The following is a 15,950-nucleotide window of genomic DNA, read 5'->3' on the forward strand; positions in this document are numbered from 1 at the left end:
GTATCTTTAGGGTAAAATACCCAGTAGTGCGATTGCTGGGTCATAGGGTAACCTCCATGCTGTTTTCCAGAGTGGCTGCATCAGCTTTCATTCCCACCAACAGTGTAGGAGGGTTCCCCTTTTTCTGCATCCTCACCAGCATCTGTCGTTTCCTGACTTGTTAATTTTAGTCATTCTGACTGGTGTGAGGTGGTATCTCATTGTGGTTTTGATTTGTATTTCCTTGATGCCGAGTGATCTGGAGCATTTTTTCATGTGTCTGTTGGCCATCTGGATGTCTTCTTTGCAGAAATGACTGTTCATGTCCTCTGCCCGTTTCTTTTTCTTTTCTTTTTTTTTAAATAAATACTCTTTTTTTTTTTTAAAGATTTTATTTATTTATTTGACAGAGAGAAATCACAAGTAGACGGAGAGGCAGGCAGAGAGAGAGGAGGAAGCAGGCTCCCTGCTGAGCAGAGAGCCCGATGTGGGATTCGATCCCAGGACCCTGAGATCATGACCTGAGCCGAAGGCAGCGGCTTAACCCACTGAGCCACCCAGGCGCCCTCTTTTCTTTTTTTTAAAAAAGATTTTATTTATTTATTTGACAGACAGAGATCACAAGTAGGCAGAGAGGCAGGCAGAGAGAGAGAGGAAGGGAAGCAGGCTCCCTGCTGAGCAGAGAGCCCGATGCGGAGCTCGATCCCAGGACACTGGGATCATGACCTGAGCTGAAGGCAGAGGCTTTAACCCACTGAGCCACCCAGGCGCCACCCCCTCTGCCCATTTCTTGATTGGATTATTTGTTCTTTGGGTGTTGAGTTTGATAAGTTCTTTATAGATTTTGGATACTAGCCCTTTATCTGATACATCATTTGTGAATATCTTCTCCTATTCTGTCAGTTGGCTTTTGGTTTTGTTGACTGTTTCCTTTGCTGTGCAAAAGCTTTTGATCTGGATGAAGTCCCAATAGTTCATTTTTGTCCTTGCTTCCCTTGCCTTTGGCAATGTTTCTAGGAAGAATTTGCTGCGGCTGAGGTCAGATGCCACCTGTGTTCTCCTCAAAGATTTTGATGGATTCCTTTCTCACATTGAGATCTTTCTTCCATTTTGAGTCTATTTTTGTGTGTGGTGTAAGGAAATGGTCTAGTTTCATTCCTCTGCATGTGGCTGTCCAATTTTCCCAACACTGTTTGTTGAAGAGGCTGTCTTTTTTCCATTGGACATTGTTTCCTGGTTTATCAAAGATTAGTTGACCATAGAGTTGCGGGTCCATTTCTGGGCTCTCTATTCTGTTCCACTGATCTATGTGTCTGTTTTTGTGCCAGTACCATACTGTCTTGATGATGACAGCTTTGTAATAGAGCTTGAAGTCTGGAATTGTAGTGCCACCAACTTCAGCTTTCTTTTTCAACATTCCTCTGGCTATTCAAGGTCTTTTCCGGTTCCATATAAATTTTAGGATTAGTTGTTCCATTTCTTTGAAAAAAAAAATGGATGGGATTTTGATAGGGATTGCATTAAATGTGTAGATTGCTTTAGGTAGCATAGACATTTTCATAATAGTTGTTCTTCCAATCCATGAGTGTGGAACATTTTCCCATTTCTTTGTGTCTTCCTCAGTTTCTTTCATGAGTACTTTATAGTTTTCTGAGTACCGATTCTTAGCCTCTTTGGTTAGGTTTATTCCTAGGTATCTTATGGTTTTGGGTGCAATTGTAAATGGCATTGACTGCCATCTCCTTCTTCTGTCTTGCTGTTGGTGTATAGAAATGCAATTGATTTCTGTGCATTGATTTTATATCCTGACACTTTACTGAATTCCTGTAGAAGTTTTAACAGATTTGGAGTAGAACCTTTTGGGTTTTCCACATAAAGTATCATATCATCTGAAAAGAGTGATAGTCTGACTTCTTCTTTGCCAATTTGGATGCCTTTAATTTCTTTTTGTTGTCTGATTACCGAGGCTAGGACTTCTAGTACTATGTTGAATAGCAGTGATGATGATGGACATCCCTGCCGTGTTCCTGACCTTAGTGGAAAAGCTCTCAGTTTTTCTCCATTGAGACTGTTATTTGCGGTGGGTTTTTCATAGATGGCTTTGATGATATTGAGTTATGTGCTCTCTATCCCTACACTTTGAAGAGTTTTGATCAGGAAGGGATGCTGTACTTTGTCAAATGCTTTTTCAGCATCTATTGGAGTATCATATGGTTCTTGTTCTTTCTTTTATTAATGTATTATATCACATTGATTTGCAGATGTTGAACCAACCTTGCAGCCCAGGAATAAATCCCACTTGGTCGTGGTGAATAATCCTTATAATGTATTGTTGGATCCTATTGGCTAGTATTTTGGTGACAGTTTTTGCACCTGTGTTCATCAAGAAAATTGGTCTGTAAATCTCTTTTTTTTGAAGGGGTCTTTGTCTGGTTTGGGATCAAGGTAATGCTGGCCTCAAAATGAGTTTAGAAGTTGACCTTCCATTTCTATTTTTTGGAACAGTTTCAGAAGAACAGTTATTACTTCTTCTTAAAAATATTTGATAGAATTCCCCTTGGAAGCCGTTTGGCCCTGGGCGCTTGTTTGTTGGGAGATTTTTGATGACTGTTTAAATCTCCTTACTTATGGGGCACCTGGGTGGCTCAGTGGTTTGGGCTGCTGCCTTCGGCTCGGGTCATGATCTCAGGGTCATGGGATCGAGCCCTGCATCGGGCTCTCTGCTCCGCAGGAAGCCTGCTTCCCTCTCTCTCTCTCTCTCTGCCTGCCTCTCTGCCTACTTGTGATCTCTGTCTGTCAAATAAATAAATAAAATCTTAAAAAAAAAAAATAAATCTCCTTACTTGTTTTGGTACTGGTTTTCAATTTCATCCTGGTTCAGTTGTGGTAGTTTCTGTGTCTCTAGGAATGCATCCTTTTCTTCCAGATTGTCAAATTTGCTGGCGAATAGTTGCTCATAATATGTTCTTAAATGGTTTGTATTTCTTTGGTGTTGGTTGTAATTTCCCCTCTTTCATCTATGATTTTATTTATTTGGGTCCTTTCTCTTTTCTTTTTGACAAGTCTGGCCAGGGGTTTATCAGTCTTATTAATTCTTTCAAAGAGCCAACTCCTTGTTTTGTTGATTTGTTCTATTGTTTTTTTGGTTTCTATTTCATTGATTTCTGCTCTGATCTTTATTATTTCTCTTCTCCTGCTGGGTTTAGGCTTTCTTTGTTGTTCTTTCTCTAGCTCCTTTAGTGGTAGGATTAGGTTGTGTATTTGAGACTTTTCTTGTTTCTTGAGAAAGGCTTGTATTGCTATATATTTTCCTCTTGTTTTTTTTTTTAAATCTGATCTTATACGCTGTGTCTTTTGACTGGGGCATTTAGCCCACTTATATTCGGAGTAACTATAGAAAGATATAAATTTAGTGTGATTTTATTACCTGTAAGGTGACTCTTACTGTATATTTTCTCTGTTCCTTTCGGGTCTATGTACCATTTAGGCTCTCTCTTTGCTTAGAGGGCCCCTTTCAATATTTCCTGTAGAATTGCTTTGGTGTTTATTAAAATGGTGTTTATTAAAAATTAAAATGTTTTAATTTGTCCTGAAAACTTTTTATCTCTCCTTCTATTTTCAGTGATGATCTAGCTAGATATGGTATTCTTGGCTGCATGTTTTTCTCATTTAGTGCTCTGAATATATCATGCCAATTCTTTCTGGACTGCCAGGTCTCTGGATAAGTCTGCTGTCAATCTAATATTTTTACCATTTTTTGTTACAGACTTGTTGTTCCGAGCTGCTTTCAGGATTTTCTCTTTGTCACTAAGACTTGTAAGTTTTATTATTAGATGATGGGGTGTGGACCTATTCTTACTGATTTTGAGGGGGGTTCTCTGTGCCTCCTGGATTGTGATGCTTGTTCCCTTTGCCATATTAGGGAAATTATCTACAATAATTTGCTCCAATATACCCTCTCTCTTTCTTCTTCTTCTGGAATCCCAATTATTCTAATATTGTTTTGTCTTACGGTATCACTTCTTTCTCGAATTCTCCCCTTGTGGTCCAGTAGTTGTTTGTTTCTCTTTTGCTCAGCTTCTTTATTCTCTGTCATTTGGTCTTCTATATCGCTAGTTCTCTCTTCTGCTCATTTATCCTAGAGTAAGAGCCTCCATTTTATATTGCATCTCATTAATGGCTTTTTTGATTTCAGCTTGGTTAGATTTTAGTTCTTTTATTTTTCCAGAAAGGGCTTTTATTTCCCTAGACAGAGTTTCTCTAATATCTTCTATGCCTTTTTTGAGCCTAGCTAGCACCTTGAGAATCATCATTCTGAACTCTAGATCTGACATGTTACAATGTCCATATTGATTAGGTCCCTAGCCTTTGGTACTGCCTCTTGTTCTTTCTTTTTTTTGTGGTGAGTTTTTCTGCCTTGTCATTTTACCCAGATAAGAATATATGAATGAGAGAATAAAATACTAAACGGATAACCAAGACCCTGAAAAATGTGTGTTAACCAAATCAGAAGAGACACCAAATTGTGGGGAGAAGAAAGGGGGTAAAAAGAAGTTAAAAAAAGAAATTTAAAAAAAATGAGAAAGAAAAGAGAAAATATATATGTTAGACTGGTGATTAGAACAGAGTGACCCACTTGATTTTGGGAGTTTTTTGGTCTCTTAGAAGAAACTACCTCCCAAAATTTTAAAGAAAGAAAAAAAAATTATATATATATATATATATATATATGTATATATATATATATATATATATATATATACACACACACACAAAAATAAGGTTAAACATGATTAAGGGATGGAATATGATGGTAAGGATGAAAATTTTAAAAAAATTCTAAAAAAGGAGTTGATAAGATAAGTTGGTTGTGAAAAAGAAAGTGGAGAGAATTTGCTCAGGCTGGAGACTAGAGCAAACCCTGTGCTAGATTTAGGGTGTATTTTGATCTATTAGAAGAATATGTATTACAAAATTTTTTAGAAGAAAAAACCTTATGTATATACAAAAGATAAAGTTAGATACAATGAAGGATAAAATATGACTATAATAATAAAGTTTCAAAAAGATTTTTTTTAAGAAAGGTGTTGTTAAGATAAACTAGATAAAAAAACATTAAAAGAGGAAAGAGTAAAAGTTAAAAAAATTAGAATAAGAAAAAAAATTTTTTTAATTTAACTTTGCAAGACTGAAGAATCATGGGGAGAAAGCCATGAATTCCATGCTTTGCTTTCCCCTTTTCTGGCATTCCACTGTTCTCCTTGATCAGTGAACTTGATCTTGGTTGGATGTTCTTGCTGATCTCCTGGGGGAGGGGCATATTATAGTGAATCTCAAGTGTCTTTGCCTGAAGCGGAATTACACTGCCCTTGGGCTAAGTAATCTACTCTGGTTCGCTCGGGAGCTTTTGTTCCTTGAACGGTTTCTGTAGTGCTCTGGAGGATGGAAATGAAAATGGCGTCCGCCCAATCTCTGGCTCAGAGGAGTCTAAAGCTCGGGGCCCCACTCCTCAGTGCACCCTCAGAGAAAAGCACTCAATCACTCTCATCTCCCTGGTCTCCACCTACGCTCTGAGCTCACCGGGCCTGTGATGGAGCGTTTCTGTCTCTGGCACACAGCCTCGTTTGGAGTCCCCAAACCCAGTAGATCCATGCAGCTCTTCAGGGGTGTCTCCCCAGATCTACCACTTGTGGGGTCCCTGCTCAAAGAGCAGTGGCTTGACTGTGCCACGGATCACAGTTTAAGGTAACCCCGAGCTAAGAGCTCACTCCTCTGCTCTGTCTCTAGCCGGCTTCCCTGCTCTAATACCTGTAAGCTCTGTTATACTCAGACACCCCCGAGCCGTCTTTGATCCTTCGGGACTAAGACCACACTGTCCCTGCGAGAGCTCCATCCCTGCTTAGCCTCTGGAGTGATGTCCCTCAGTGGAGCAGACTTCTAAAAGTTCTGATTTTGTGCTCCGTTGTTCTGCCACCTGCCAGGAGCTGGCCCCTCCCCCCACAGTCTTATCTTCCCGTTGCTTCGGATTCACTTCTCCTCAGGCCCTACCTTTCAAAAAGTGGTCGATTTTCTGCTTCTAGAATTGCTGCTCTTCTTCTCTTCCATCTCCTGTTGGATTTGTAGGTGTTTGGAATGGTTTGATACCTATCTAGCTGATCTCCTCCTACTTGATGTCATCTTAGACTCCTACTTCTCTGCCATCTTGACTCCTTCCCCTTTTTATTAGGTCTTTTAAAATATTTTTTCAAAATGTTTTCAGTGTATGAGTTGTACTCACACTCCTTTTGTTAAATTTCTTCCTGTTGTTTTTAATGCAGTAGTAAATGTAATTGCTTTTTAGTTTTCCAGGTTGTACATTGTAAATGTGTAGAAATAAAATTGATTTTGATCTTGTATTTTGTAATCTTGCAGATAAATTTGTTTGTTAGCCCTAATAGGTTTTGTGGGGTTTTTTGGTGTGGATTCTTTAGGATTTTATATATTTAAGATCATGTTAACCTCAGATAGAGAAGGTATTACTTCTTTTTTTTTTTTTTTTTTTTTTAAGATTTATTTATTTGAGGCAGGGAGAGAGGCAGAGGAGTGGGAGAGAGGCAGAAGGAGTAGGAGAGAGAGAATCCTCAGGCAGGCTTGCAGTTGAGCACAGACCCAGACGCAGGGCTTGATTCCAGGATCCGAACCAAAGTCAAGAGTTGGCTGCTTAACTGACTGAACCACCTAGGAGCCAGTGCTTCTTTCTTTCCAATCTGCATGTTTTCTGTCTAATTTTCTTGTGTAGTTTCCCTGGCTAGACAATCTAATACAGTGTTTAGTAGAAATAGAATGACCATCCTTGTCTTTTTCCTGGATCTTAAGGTGAAGCCATTTAGTCTTTCTTTTTTTTTATATAATTTTAAAATTTTTTATAAACATATAATGTATTATTAGCCCCAGGGGTACAGGTCTGTGAATTGCCAGGTTTACATACTTCACAGCACTCACCATAGCACATACCCACCCCAATGTCCATAACCCCACCACCCTCCTCTCCCCCTGGCAACCCTCAGTTGCCATTTAGTCTTTCATTATTAAGTATGATATTAACTGTGGGTCTTTCACTGATGCCCTTTATCAGATTGAGGAAGTTAGTTCCCTTCTATTCCTCACATGTTGAGTGTTTTCATCCTGAAAGAGTGTTGGGAACTGTATAGTTTCTGAGATTTTCTAACTTTAAAGAAAATGAACGTGTATTATGGGCTAATTAGTAAACCATTATCTTGAACTTTTAATTTTTTTTTATTTTATTTTTTTTAAGATTTTATTTATTTATTTGACAGAGAGAGATCACAAGTAGGCAGAGAGGCAGGCAGAGAGAGAGAGGAGGAAGCAGGCTCCCTGCTGAGCAGAGAGCCCGATGCGGGACTCGATCCCAGGACCCTGAGATCATGACCTGAGCCGAAGGCAGCGGCTTAACCCACTGAGCCACCCTGGTGCCCATATCTTGAACTTTTTAATTACAAGCATTAGTTTTTGTTGAAGGCTTCATTTGTTCAATAAAAATGAGTTTTTGTTACAATAATTGCTGGACATAGAGTTCTTTAATATAAAACCTAAACTTAAATACCATATTGCAGTGTGATAATAACATACAGTATTGAACTTGTCTCATAATTATATTTCCCAGCATTTTCCTAATTATCCACCAATTTCTAAATAGAATGCATTTTAACCCATATTTTTGCCTAAATTCCATTTATATTTATATTGATTTTTAAATGGCTTTTCATTTGTTTCTGAGTAGCTACTGTAGTTTTTCATTTCTTAGATATAAAAAAATGAATTGATAGAATATATAGGGAAAGATTTGGCAGTAATTAATTATTTTTCTTTGCTTTGTTCTTTTCCTGTATTGTTTGTATAGTCAGGAAATGTGCAGTCTGTTTTGGATAATAATCTAGTGTTTTGGCATAGAGAGATGCTAATAAATTTGATTTCTCTTTTCAAAGAGAATAACTCCACAAAAGTAAAACAAACACATAGAAAGCTATAATACAAGTATTTAAATTGTGTGTTCTGTAAGAGAAACAGAAAGTAAATTTCCCCTACCATTGCTCAATCTGTGGTGTATCTTTTGATATCTCAACCCACTAGCAGCCAATCTGTGATAGGCCCCAGGAAGTTTCTCTCTTGACATATGCAGGCTAGCCCTAAGCCAAGAACTTGTGGCACCATCCCATACAGATATCTGAAGTCTCTTCTGCACCCCCGCACCGTGCTTACCCATTTTCCTCCCGTTTGATACATGGCCCTGCAGATCCAAGTCTGTTTAGCTTCACTGAGTTCAGTCTCTGCCACGTCAATTTCACTTCAAGCTTTCTGCTTGAAAACTGTCCTGAGGCAGAAGTGAGGTACATGTATGGATCACTTCATCAGTTACTCTCTTTTCATGATCAGTCTTATACTCTCTGTTGTCAGATCGTAAAAGTACTTACCTCTTTTTTTGGTCAGATTTATGGTTTTTATGCCTGGAGTCTAGAACCAATTATTCTGTCATTAAGGATCTATTTGATCCGTCTTGTCAAAGGTTTTTGTGTATTGTCAATCTTTTCAGAGGACCAATTTTTGGTTTTGTTGTTCCTCTCATTCATACTGTTTTACATTGCTGTGTCTCACATCACACGTTTTCACATATGTGCTTTTACTGTCATTCAGTTTAAATTCCTTTTTTTTTTAAGATTTATCCATTTATCCGAGAGCAAGCAAGCAAGCATGCAAGCAAGTATGGGGAGAGGTAGAGGGAGAGGGTAAGATATACTTCAGCAGATTCCTTGCTGAGGAAGGAGCCTGATGCAGGGCTCAATTCCAAGACCCTGAGATCATGACCTGAGCCAAAACTTACAGACATTTAACTGACTGTGTCACTCAGGCACCCCAGTTTAAATTCCTCTTAACTTACAATTAGAATTTCTTCTTTCACCAAAAATGTTTAAGAGTGTATTTTAAAATTTCAGAAATTAAAAAAAATCTTTTAAACTTTTAAAAAATTTTCTTTAACTGCATTATAGATGGTGTATGTGGGTCTGTCTGTTATTCTTGTGTTTGTTGAGACTTCATTTCCTTTCAATATTGATGAGATTTTATAATTATTTGTATATATGAAAAGTAAGTATATTCTTTATTTTGGAGGTATAAGGAGCCTGCATATATCTATACATATGCTTGTTCATTATGTTTCAAATATATAGCAACTAATATTTTCCAGTCTGATCTATTAATTTTCTTTCTTCCTGAGAGAAATGTGTTAAACTTCTTCCTCCTCCTCTTCTTGTCTCTTTCTCTCTCTCTTACCTTCCTTTCCTTTCTTCCATAGCCCAAGCAAACTGAATATTCAATGATATTCAGCCCTTGTAGGGTCCTCATTTCATTCAAGGAGAACTCAGTTCTACTTTGCCAGCTTTCACAAGTCATTAATGTTTGTTAAAATCAAGTCTCAGATTAAAGAAATAGATGCCAATTAAGACTGTTGATGTAGGGAAAATCACATGGGCTTTGGAATGAGCATGTGAAATCCAGGTTTCACAATTTTGAGCAAGTCATTTATGTTTCTTAAGCTAGAGTTATACATATTCTAAGGGATCTATGGCTTTTTGGGGCAGAAACTGTACACAGTCATATTATAAATGTGATCTATTATGTACCACTGGTTGATCTCAGTGTTAATTATTATAAACATTTTTAAGTTAAACAGGAATATATTATGGGCTAGAATTCAAAAGTCACATTTTTTTTTTTAAATATTTTTTATCTGTTTGACAGATAGAGATCACAAGTAGGCAGAGAGAGAGGGGGAAGCAGGCTTCCCGCTGAGCAGAGAGCCCGATGCGGGGCTCAATCCCAGGACCCTGAGATCATGACCTGAGCCGAAGGCAGAGACTTTAACCTACTGAGCTGCCCAGGTGCCCCCAAAAGTCACATTTTTAAAGATGAGATAAAATCCGACGTTTTATATTTGGCATGCCTTTGTTTTGAGCCCTGGCAGGTTCACTTTTTATTTCACAAGAGATGATTAGAGAAAAGTTTGAGAGGCATGGATTATCTTTTGGCTCCTTGGTATAAGGAGTTATGGTGAAATAGTGTTATTGTGAAATAAAACACAGGGAGACTTGAGTGGTTAAGAGTGATTAAAACTGAAAAGAGGCTGTTGGATTTTGAAATGAAGAGGTATTTGGTGACCTTGGTTAAAGCTGTTTCAGTGGACTAGTAGAGAATAGAAAAGTGATTATAATAGACTGAAGTGAATAAGAGGAATTGAAGACAAAGCATAAAAACTATTTTAAAGGGATTTGGAGAGAGTATAAATAGAAGTAGCTTGGGAGAGCAGTTTGCCAATATCTGACAAAGCTGAGGAGTCACATATCTTGTGACCTGTTCATTCCTTTACTCCGTATAACCTACAGCAATAGGTCTCTCAGTGTGTGGTACAGAGCCCAACTTCATCAGTATCTCTGTTAGAAAATGTTTTAGCAAAGTAGCATTTTTTTTCTTTCAGATCCGTCTAATACCCAAGCCACCAACTCATTCTTTTGTGTACTCTGATTTCTCATCCTTATTATATGTGGTCTTTTATTCAAGGTGTCAAATATGAAAAAAATGGTGCTAAAGGATCTTAGAGAGAAAATTAATCTGACTGATTGACAGTATGTTTTCCAGAAATACAAAGGATGACTTCAAAGGGCTGTTACATTTATCAAAAACTTAGGAACAAGCTCTTTAAAAAAAATTTTAAAAACCTAACTTACTAGATTTTCATACAATAAAAAATACTCATTCTAAGATTACATTTTGATGAGTTTGACAAATTTATGTACATGTGTAATCATCACAATCAAGATACAGAGTATGTCTGTTACTTCAGAAAGGTCCTTGTGTATTACTCCAGTAAATCCCAACTATTGCTTGTAGCTCCAGGGTACCACTTACCTTGTTTCTGTCACTATAGATTAATCTTTTTTTCAAGTTTCATATAAACGGAATCATAAACTGTGTATCTTTTGTGTCTGGCTTCTTTTGTTGGGCATAATATGTTTTTTTAAGATTTTATTTGAGAGAGAGAGCACAAACTCAAGTAGGGAAGAGGGGCAGAGGGACAGGCAGACTCCCCACTTAGTGGGGAGCCCAACATGGGGCTTGATCCCAGGACCATGAGATTATGACCTAGCCAAAATCAAGAGTTGGCCTTTTAACCAACTGAACCACCCAGGTGCCCGTATTCAGCGTAATATTTTTGGGATTTGGATATTGTTGGATATTCCTTTGTATTGCTGAGTAGCATTATACACCCCAGTTTGTTTATCCAGTTATCTATTGACAGATTTTGGATTGTTTCTAGTTTTTTATTTTTCCAATAAGGTTATTATGAATAAAGTTGCTATGAACACATGTACTTCATGTGGACATGTATTTTTATTTCTCTTGGATAAATAACTAGGAGTGGAATTACTGGGTCATATGAAAGCATATGTTTAAAGAAACTGACACACTGTTTTCCAAAATGGTTGTACCCATCAAGCATTACTACCAGCAGTGTATGAGAGTTCCAGTTGTTCTACATCCTTGCCAATATTGGTTACTGTCAGTCTTTAGCTGTTTCCAATATATGTGGTGGTATCTCCCTGTAGGTTTTTTTGTTTTTGTTTTTTTTACAGTTCTCTAGTAGAAATTTGAGCATCTTTTCTTGTGCTTATTGGCCATTTATATTATTATTGTTAACCAGTGTTTGTTTAGTCTTTGCGCATTTTTGAAATTTGGATGATTTGTCTTCTTATTGAATTGTAACAGTTCTCTGTATATTTAGGATGCCAATCCTTTATGACATACATGAATTGCAAATTTTTTCCTCCTAGTTGGTAGCTTTCTTTTTTATTTCATTAAGATTGTCTTTAGAAAAGAGGTTTTTAATTTTGATGAAGTTCAAGTTAGGAAATTTTCCTTTTATGGCCCTGCTTTTTTGTATACTATGTAAGTAATTCTTCCATACCTACCCCAGGGTTGTGAGGATTTTTCACCTGTATTTTCTTCATACAGTTTTGCCCTTATATTTAGGTGTGTGATCCATTTCAAATTAAGTTTTATGATTAGTTTAAGATAAGGATCAGATTTATTTTTTCCATGTGAACACGAGTTTGTTCCAGGACTATTTGTTGTAAAGACTCTCTTTTCCCTCATTGAATTATCTTGGCACCTTTGTTGAATATCAGTTGCCCTTTTATGTGTGGGTCTCTTTCTGGACTATATTCTGTATACTATACTCTGTATACTGTACTCTATAGTATACTTCTGTATACTATATTATACTCTGATTTAATGTCTATCTTTAACCAATACCAAATTATCTTATATAACTATAATTTTATAATAAGTCTTAAATCAAATAGTGTAAGTACTTCAAATTTATTCTTTCTCAAGATTTCTTTGGATATTTTAGGTGTTTTACATTTTCATCTAAGTGTTACGATTAGCATGTCACTTTATACAAAAAAAAACCCGACAAGGCTTCTAGGATTGTGACTGAACTTGTGTTGTGTTTATAGATCCATTTGGGAAAAATAGTATCTTAAAAATACTGAACCTGCCAGTCTATCAATATGATATATTTAGGTCTTCTTAAATTTTTGTGTTTTCATTGTTTTACATAGATTTTGTTAAACTTATCCTGAAGTAGTTAATATTTTTGGATGCCTTTATAAATAGTAATTTAAAAATGTTCAATTTTACAGTTTACATTGTTTATATATAGATTTATGGTTGATTCTTGTTTTTCTTGTATCCTGTGACCTTTCTAAATTTACACATTAATTCTGGTATATTTTGTGTTGATTTCTTAGTATTTTCTACAAATGCAATCTTGTGTATAATTTTTTACTTTTTCCTTTTTAATTGATACTGTTTATTTCTTTTTATTGTCTTATTGTCCTGGCTAGAACCTCCAGTACAATGGTGAATGGAAATGGTTAGTGAGAGTAAACATCTTTGTCTTGTTCCTAACCTTAGTGGGAAGACATTCATCATACGTTAATATTGATGTGAGCTGTAAATTCTTATCAATATACTTCATCAGGTTGAGGAAATTCCTTTATATTCCTAATTTGGTGAGAATTTTTATCATGAATTGGTTTGGAATTTTGTTAAATGCTTTGTTCTGGATCGGTTGAGGTGATTATATGGTTTTTTCTCCTGTATTCTGTTAATGTATTAGATTACATTGATTTTTAAAAATGTTGTATCAACCTTTCATTTCTGTGAAAAACCCCATTTAGCTATGATGTATCCATTTTATATATTGCTAGATTCAATTTGCTGATACTTTGAAAAGACTTTTTTCCAGTGTTTTCATGAAGGATATTGGTTTGCAGTTTTCTTTGTAATTTCTTTGTCTGATTTTTATATCAGCGTAACACTTGGCTTATTAAATAAGTTGAGAAGTGTTCAGTTGTCTATTCTCTGAAAGCATTTATGTAGGTTTGATACTGTTTCTTGGTTCAGTGTTTGATATAAGACTATTTTCTATTCTACTTGTGTTCACTTGGTAAGTTGTATTTTTCAAGGAATTTGCCATTTTGCTTAAATTTTTTATTTTATTGGCATGAAATTTTCCTGGCACTTCTTTGTTACCCTTTTAATGTCCGTAGAATTTGTAGTAATGTCCTTGCTTTAGTTCCTGGTATTGGTCATTTGTATCTTCTTTTTAAATCAGTCCTACTAAGTGTTCATCAATTTCATTGTTTGTTGGAAAGACCCAGTCTTTGGTGTCATTGTTTTCTGTTTGATATTTCACAATTTCAGGTCTATAGTATGTCCTTCCTTTTACTTACTCTGGGCTTTCTTTATTCTTTTTCTATAAACAAAAGGTTGATAAGTTTGACTCCAACACTTTTTGAAAAAGTTGCATGGAAGAAAGTACCATGGACAAAGTAAAAAATACAGCTGTCAAATTGTGATGGAAGTACTTGTGACATATATCACAGAGGCTTATCTATGTAATAATAACAACTTCTTAAAAATTAAGGGATACATGGCCAAAAACCTGATAGAAGGATTAAAAGGAAGCTGTCAACAGACAATTCACATAGAGAAGATATGATATCTTTCAAACATGTGAAAAGATACGCAACACTCATCATTTGAGAAATTAATTAAAATAACACTCAGATATCATTTCTCATTTATCTGGCTGGCAAAATTTAAAAAGTCTGGCTCTGTGTTCTATCTATAATGCTATGGAGAATCACGTACTTTTGGAATTTTTTGCTTTCAGTGTTTTTGGATATTCTTTCATGTTTGTTTTTCTCTTCAACTTTTTTCCAGCTATTTTTGCATATCAGTATGAACTTTAATAGCAATTTGTCTTGGGATGCCTGGGTGACTTAGTGGGTTGGGGCCTCTGCCTTCAGCTCAGGTCATGATCCCAGGGTCCTGGGATCGAGCCCCACATCGGATTCTCTGCTCAGCGGGGAGCCTGCTTCCTCCTCTCTCTCTGCCTGCTTCTCTGCCTACTTGTGATCTTTGCCTGTCAAATAAATAAATAAATAAATCTTTAAAAAATAGTAATTTGTCTTAACTCTATAAAATACTTGTTGGCATTTTTTAAATTGAGATTGTATTTAATTTATAAATTAAGAAGGCAGTTATAGACTGGCCGCGCGTCCCACCCAGCCAATCGTCCCTGCTGCGCCTCGGGCCAAGGTTTCAACAGACCTCACCAAAATGCCGTTTCAAATGGAACATGCCATGGAAACCATGATGTTCACATTTCACAAGTTTGCTGGTGATAAAGGCTACTTAACAAAGGAGGACCTGCAAGTACTCATGGAAAAGGAGTTCCCTGGATTTTTGGAAAATCAGAAAGACCCTATGGCCGTGGACAAAATAATGAAGGACCTCGACCAGTGCCGAGATGGCAAAGTGGGCTTCCAGAGCTTCTTCTCGCTAATCGCAGGGCTCACCATTGCATGCAATGACTATTTTGTAGTACACATGAAGCAGAAGGGAAAGAAATAGGCGATATTAGCACCACTCCTGCCCAATGAGAGTTCTTCCGAAGGGTCTCTTAAGGAATCTATCACACAGCTTCCCTCTGTATAAAGGATTCCATTGGCAGTTGGAGACCCTCAGAAAATTTACAAATAAAATCCAACCCCCATTTGAGAAGCAGAGAAAGAAAAGTCAGATAAGCTTTTGAGTTTTGATTTTTATATTGTTTGCATCCTCTTGCCCTCAATAAACAAATTCCTTTTTTTAGTTCCTCAAAAAAAAAAAAAAAAAAAAAAAAAGAAAGCAGTTATATTACAAGGAGAAACAGAGTAAGACAGGAATGAGGACAGAGCTATGAGATTCTTTAATACTTAGAGAAGGAATAATCAGAATGGGAAACCGGAAAGAAGTTGTTAGACAAGGGGAAAACCAAGATACAGTTTTAGGAAGAATAGACTCTAGTGAGTTGTGCTGAATGCTGTTGAGAGGTGTATTCAGATAGTATGTTAATGAAAACATGAATGAGGGACAGTGTTATTAGGCCCTTTGAGGGATACATATGGGCATATCAACTTGGAATAAGACCCAGACTCTATCCTTAAGATATTATGAAGAGAAATATGAGACATACATACTCTACTTTTATTTTTTTAAAAGATTTTATTTATGTATTTGACAGATCACAAGTGGGCAGAGAGGCAGTCAGAAAGAGAGAAGGAAAGCAGCCTCCCTGCCAAGCAGAGAACTGGATGCGGGGCTTGATCCTAGGGCCCTGAGATCATGACCTGAGCCAAAGGCAGAGGCTTAACCCACTGAGCCACTCAGGCGCCCCTACATTGTACTTTTAAACTTTGAGGATAGGGATCACATTTGTTTCATTTATCACTGTATTCCTGGCAGTTTGTTTAGTATTTTAGTAGATTTTATTTATTTATTTATTTAAATTATTTTTTAAAATTAAT

At 36.6% G+C, this 15,950-nt stretch overlaps 2 protein-coding genes across 2 annotated transcripts in view; both read left to right on the forward strand.

Annotated features, from left to right (window-relative positions):
• TMEM38B (transmembrane protein 38B) overlaps nt 1-15,950 on the forward strand; it is a 59,019-nt gene that overhangs the window by 35,110 nt on the left and 7,959 nt on the right. The window lies entirely within an intron of this gene.
• Nucleotides 14,635-15,267, forward strand: LOC101682551 (protein S100-A10-like). The gene has a single exon (XM_045081653.1). It carries the CDS (start codon nt 14,722-14,724, stop codon nt 15,013-15,015), a length of 294 nt encoding a protein of 97 aa, XP_044937588.1. The 5' UTR covers nt 14,635-14,721; the 3' UTR covers nt 15,016-15,267.

This window comes from Mustela putorius, unplaced genomic scaffold (assembly GCF_011764305.1).
Source record: "Mustela putorius furo isolate JIRA1106 unplaced genomic scaffold, ASM1176430v1.1 tig00000580_pilon_pilon_pilon, whole genome shotgun sequence".
Lineage (NCBI taxonomy): Eukaryota > Metazoa > Chordata > Mammalia > Carnivora > Mustelidae > Mustela > Mustela putorius.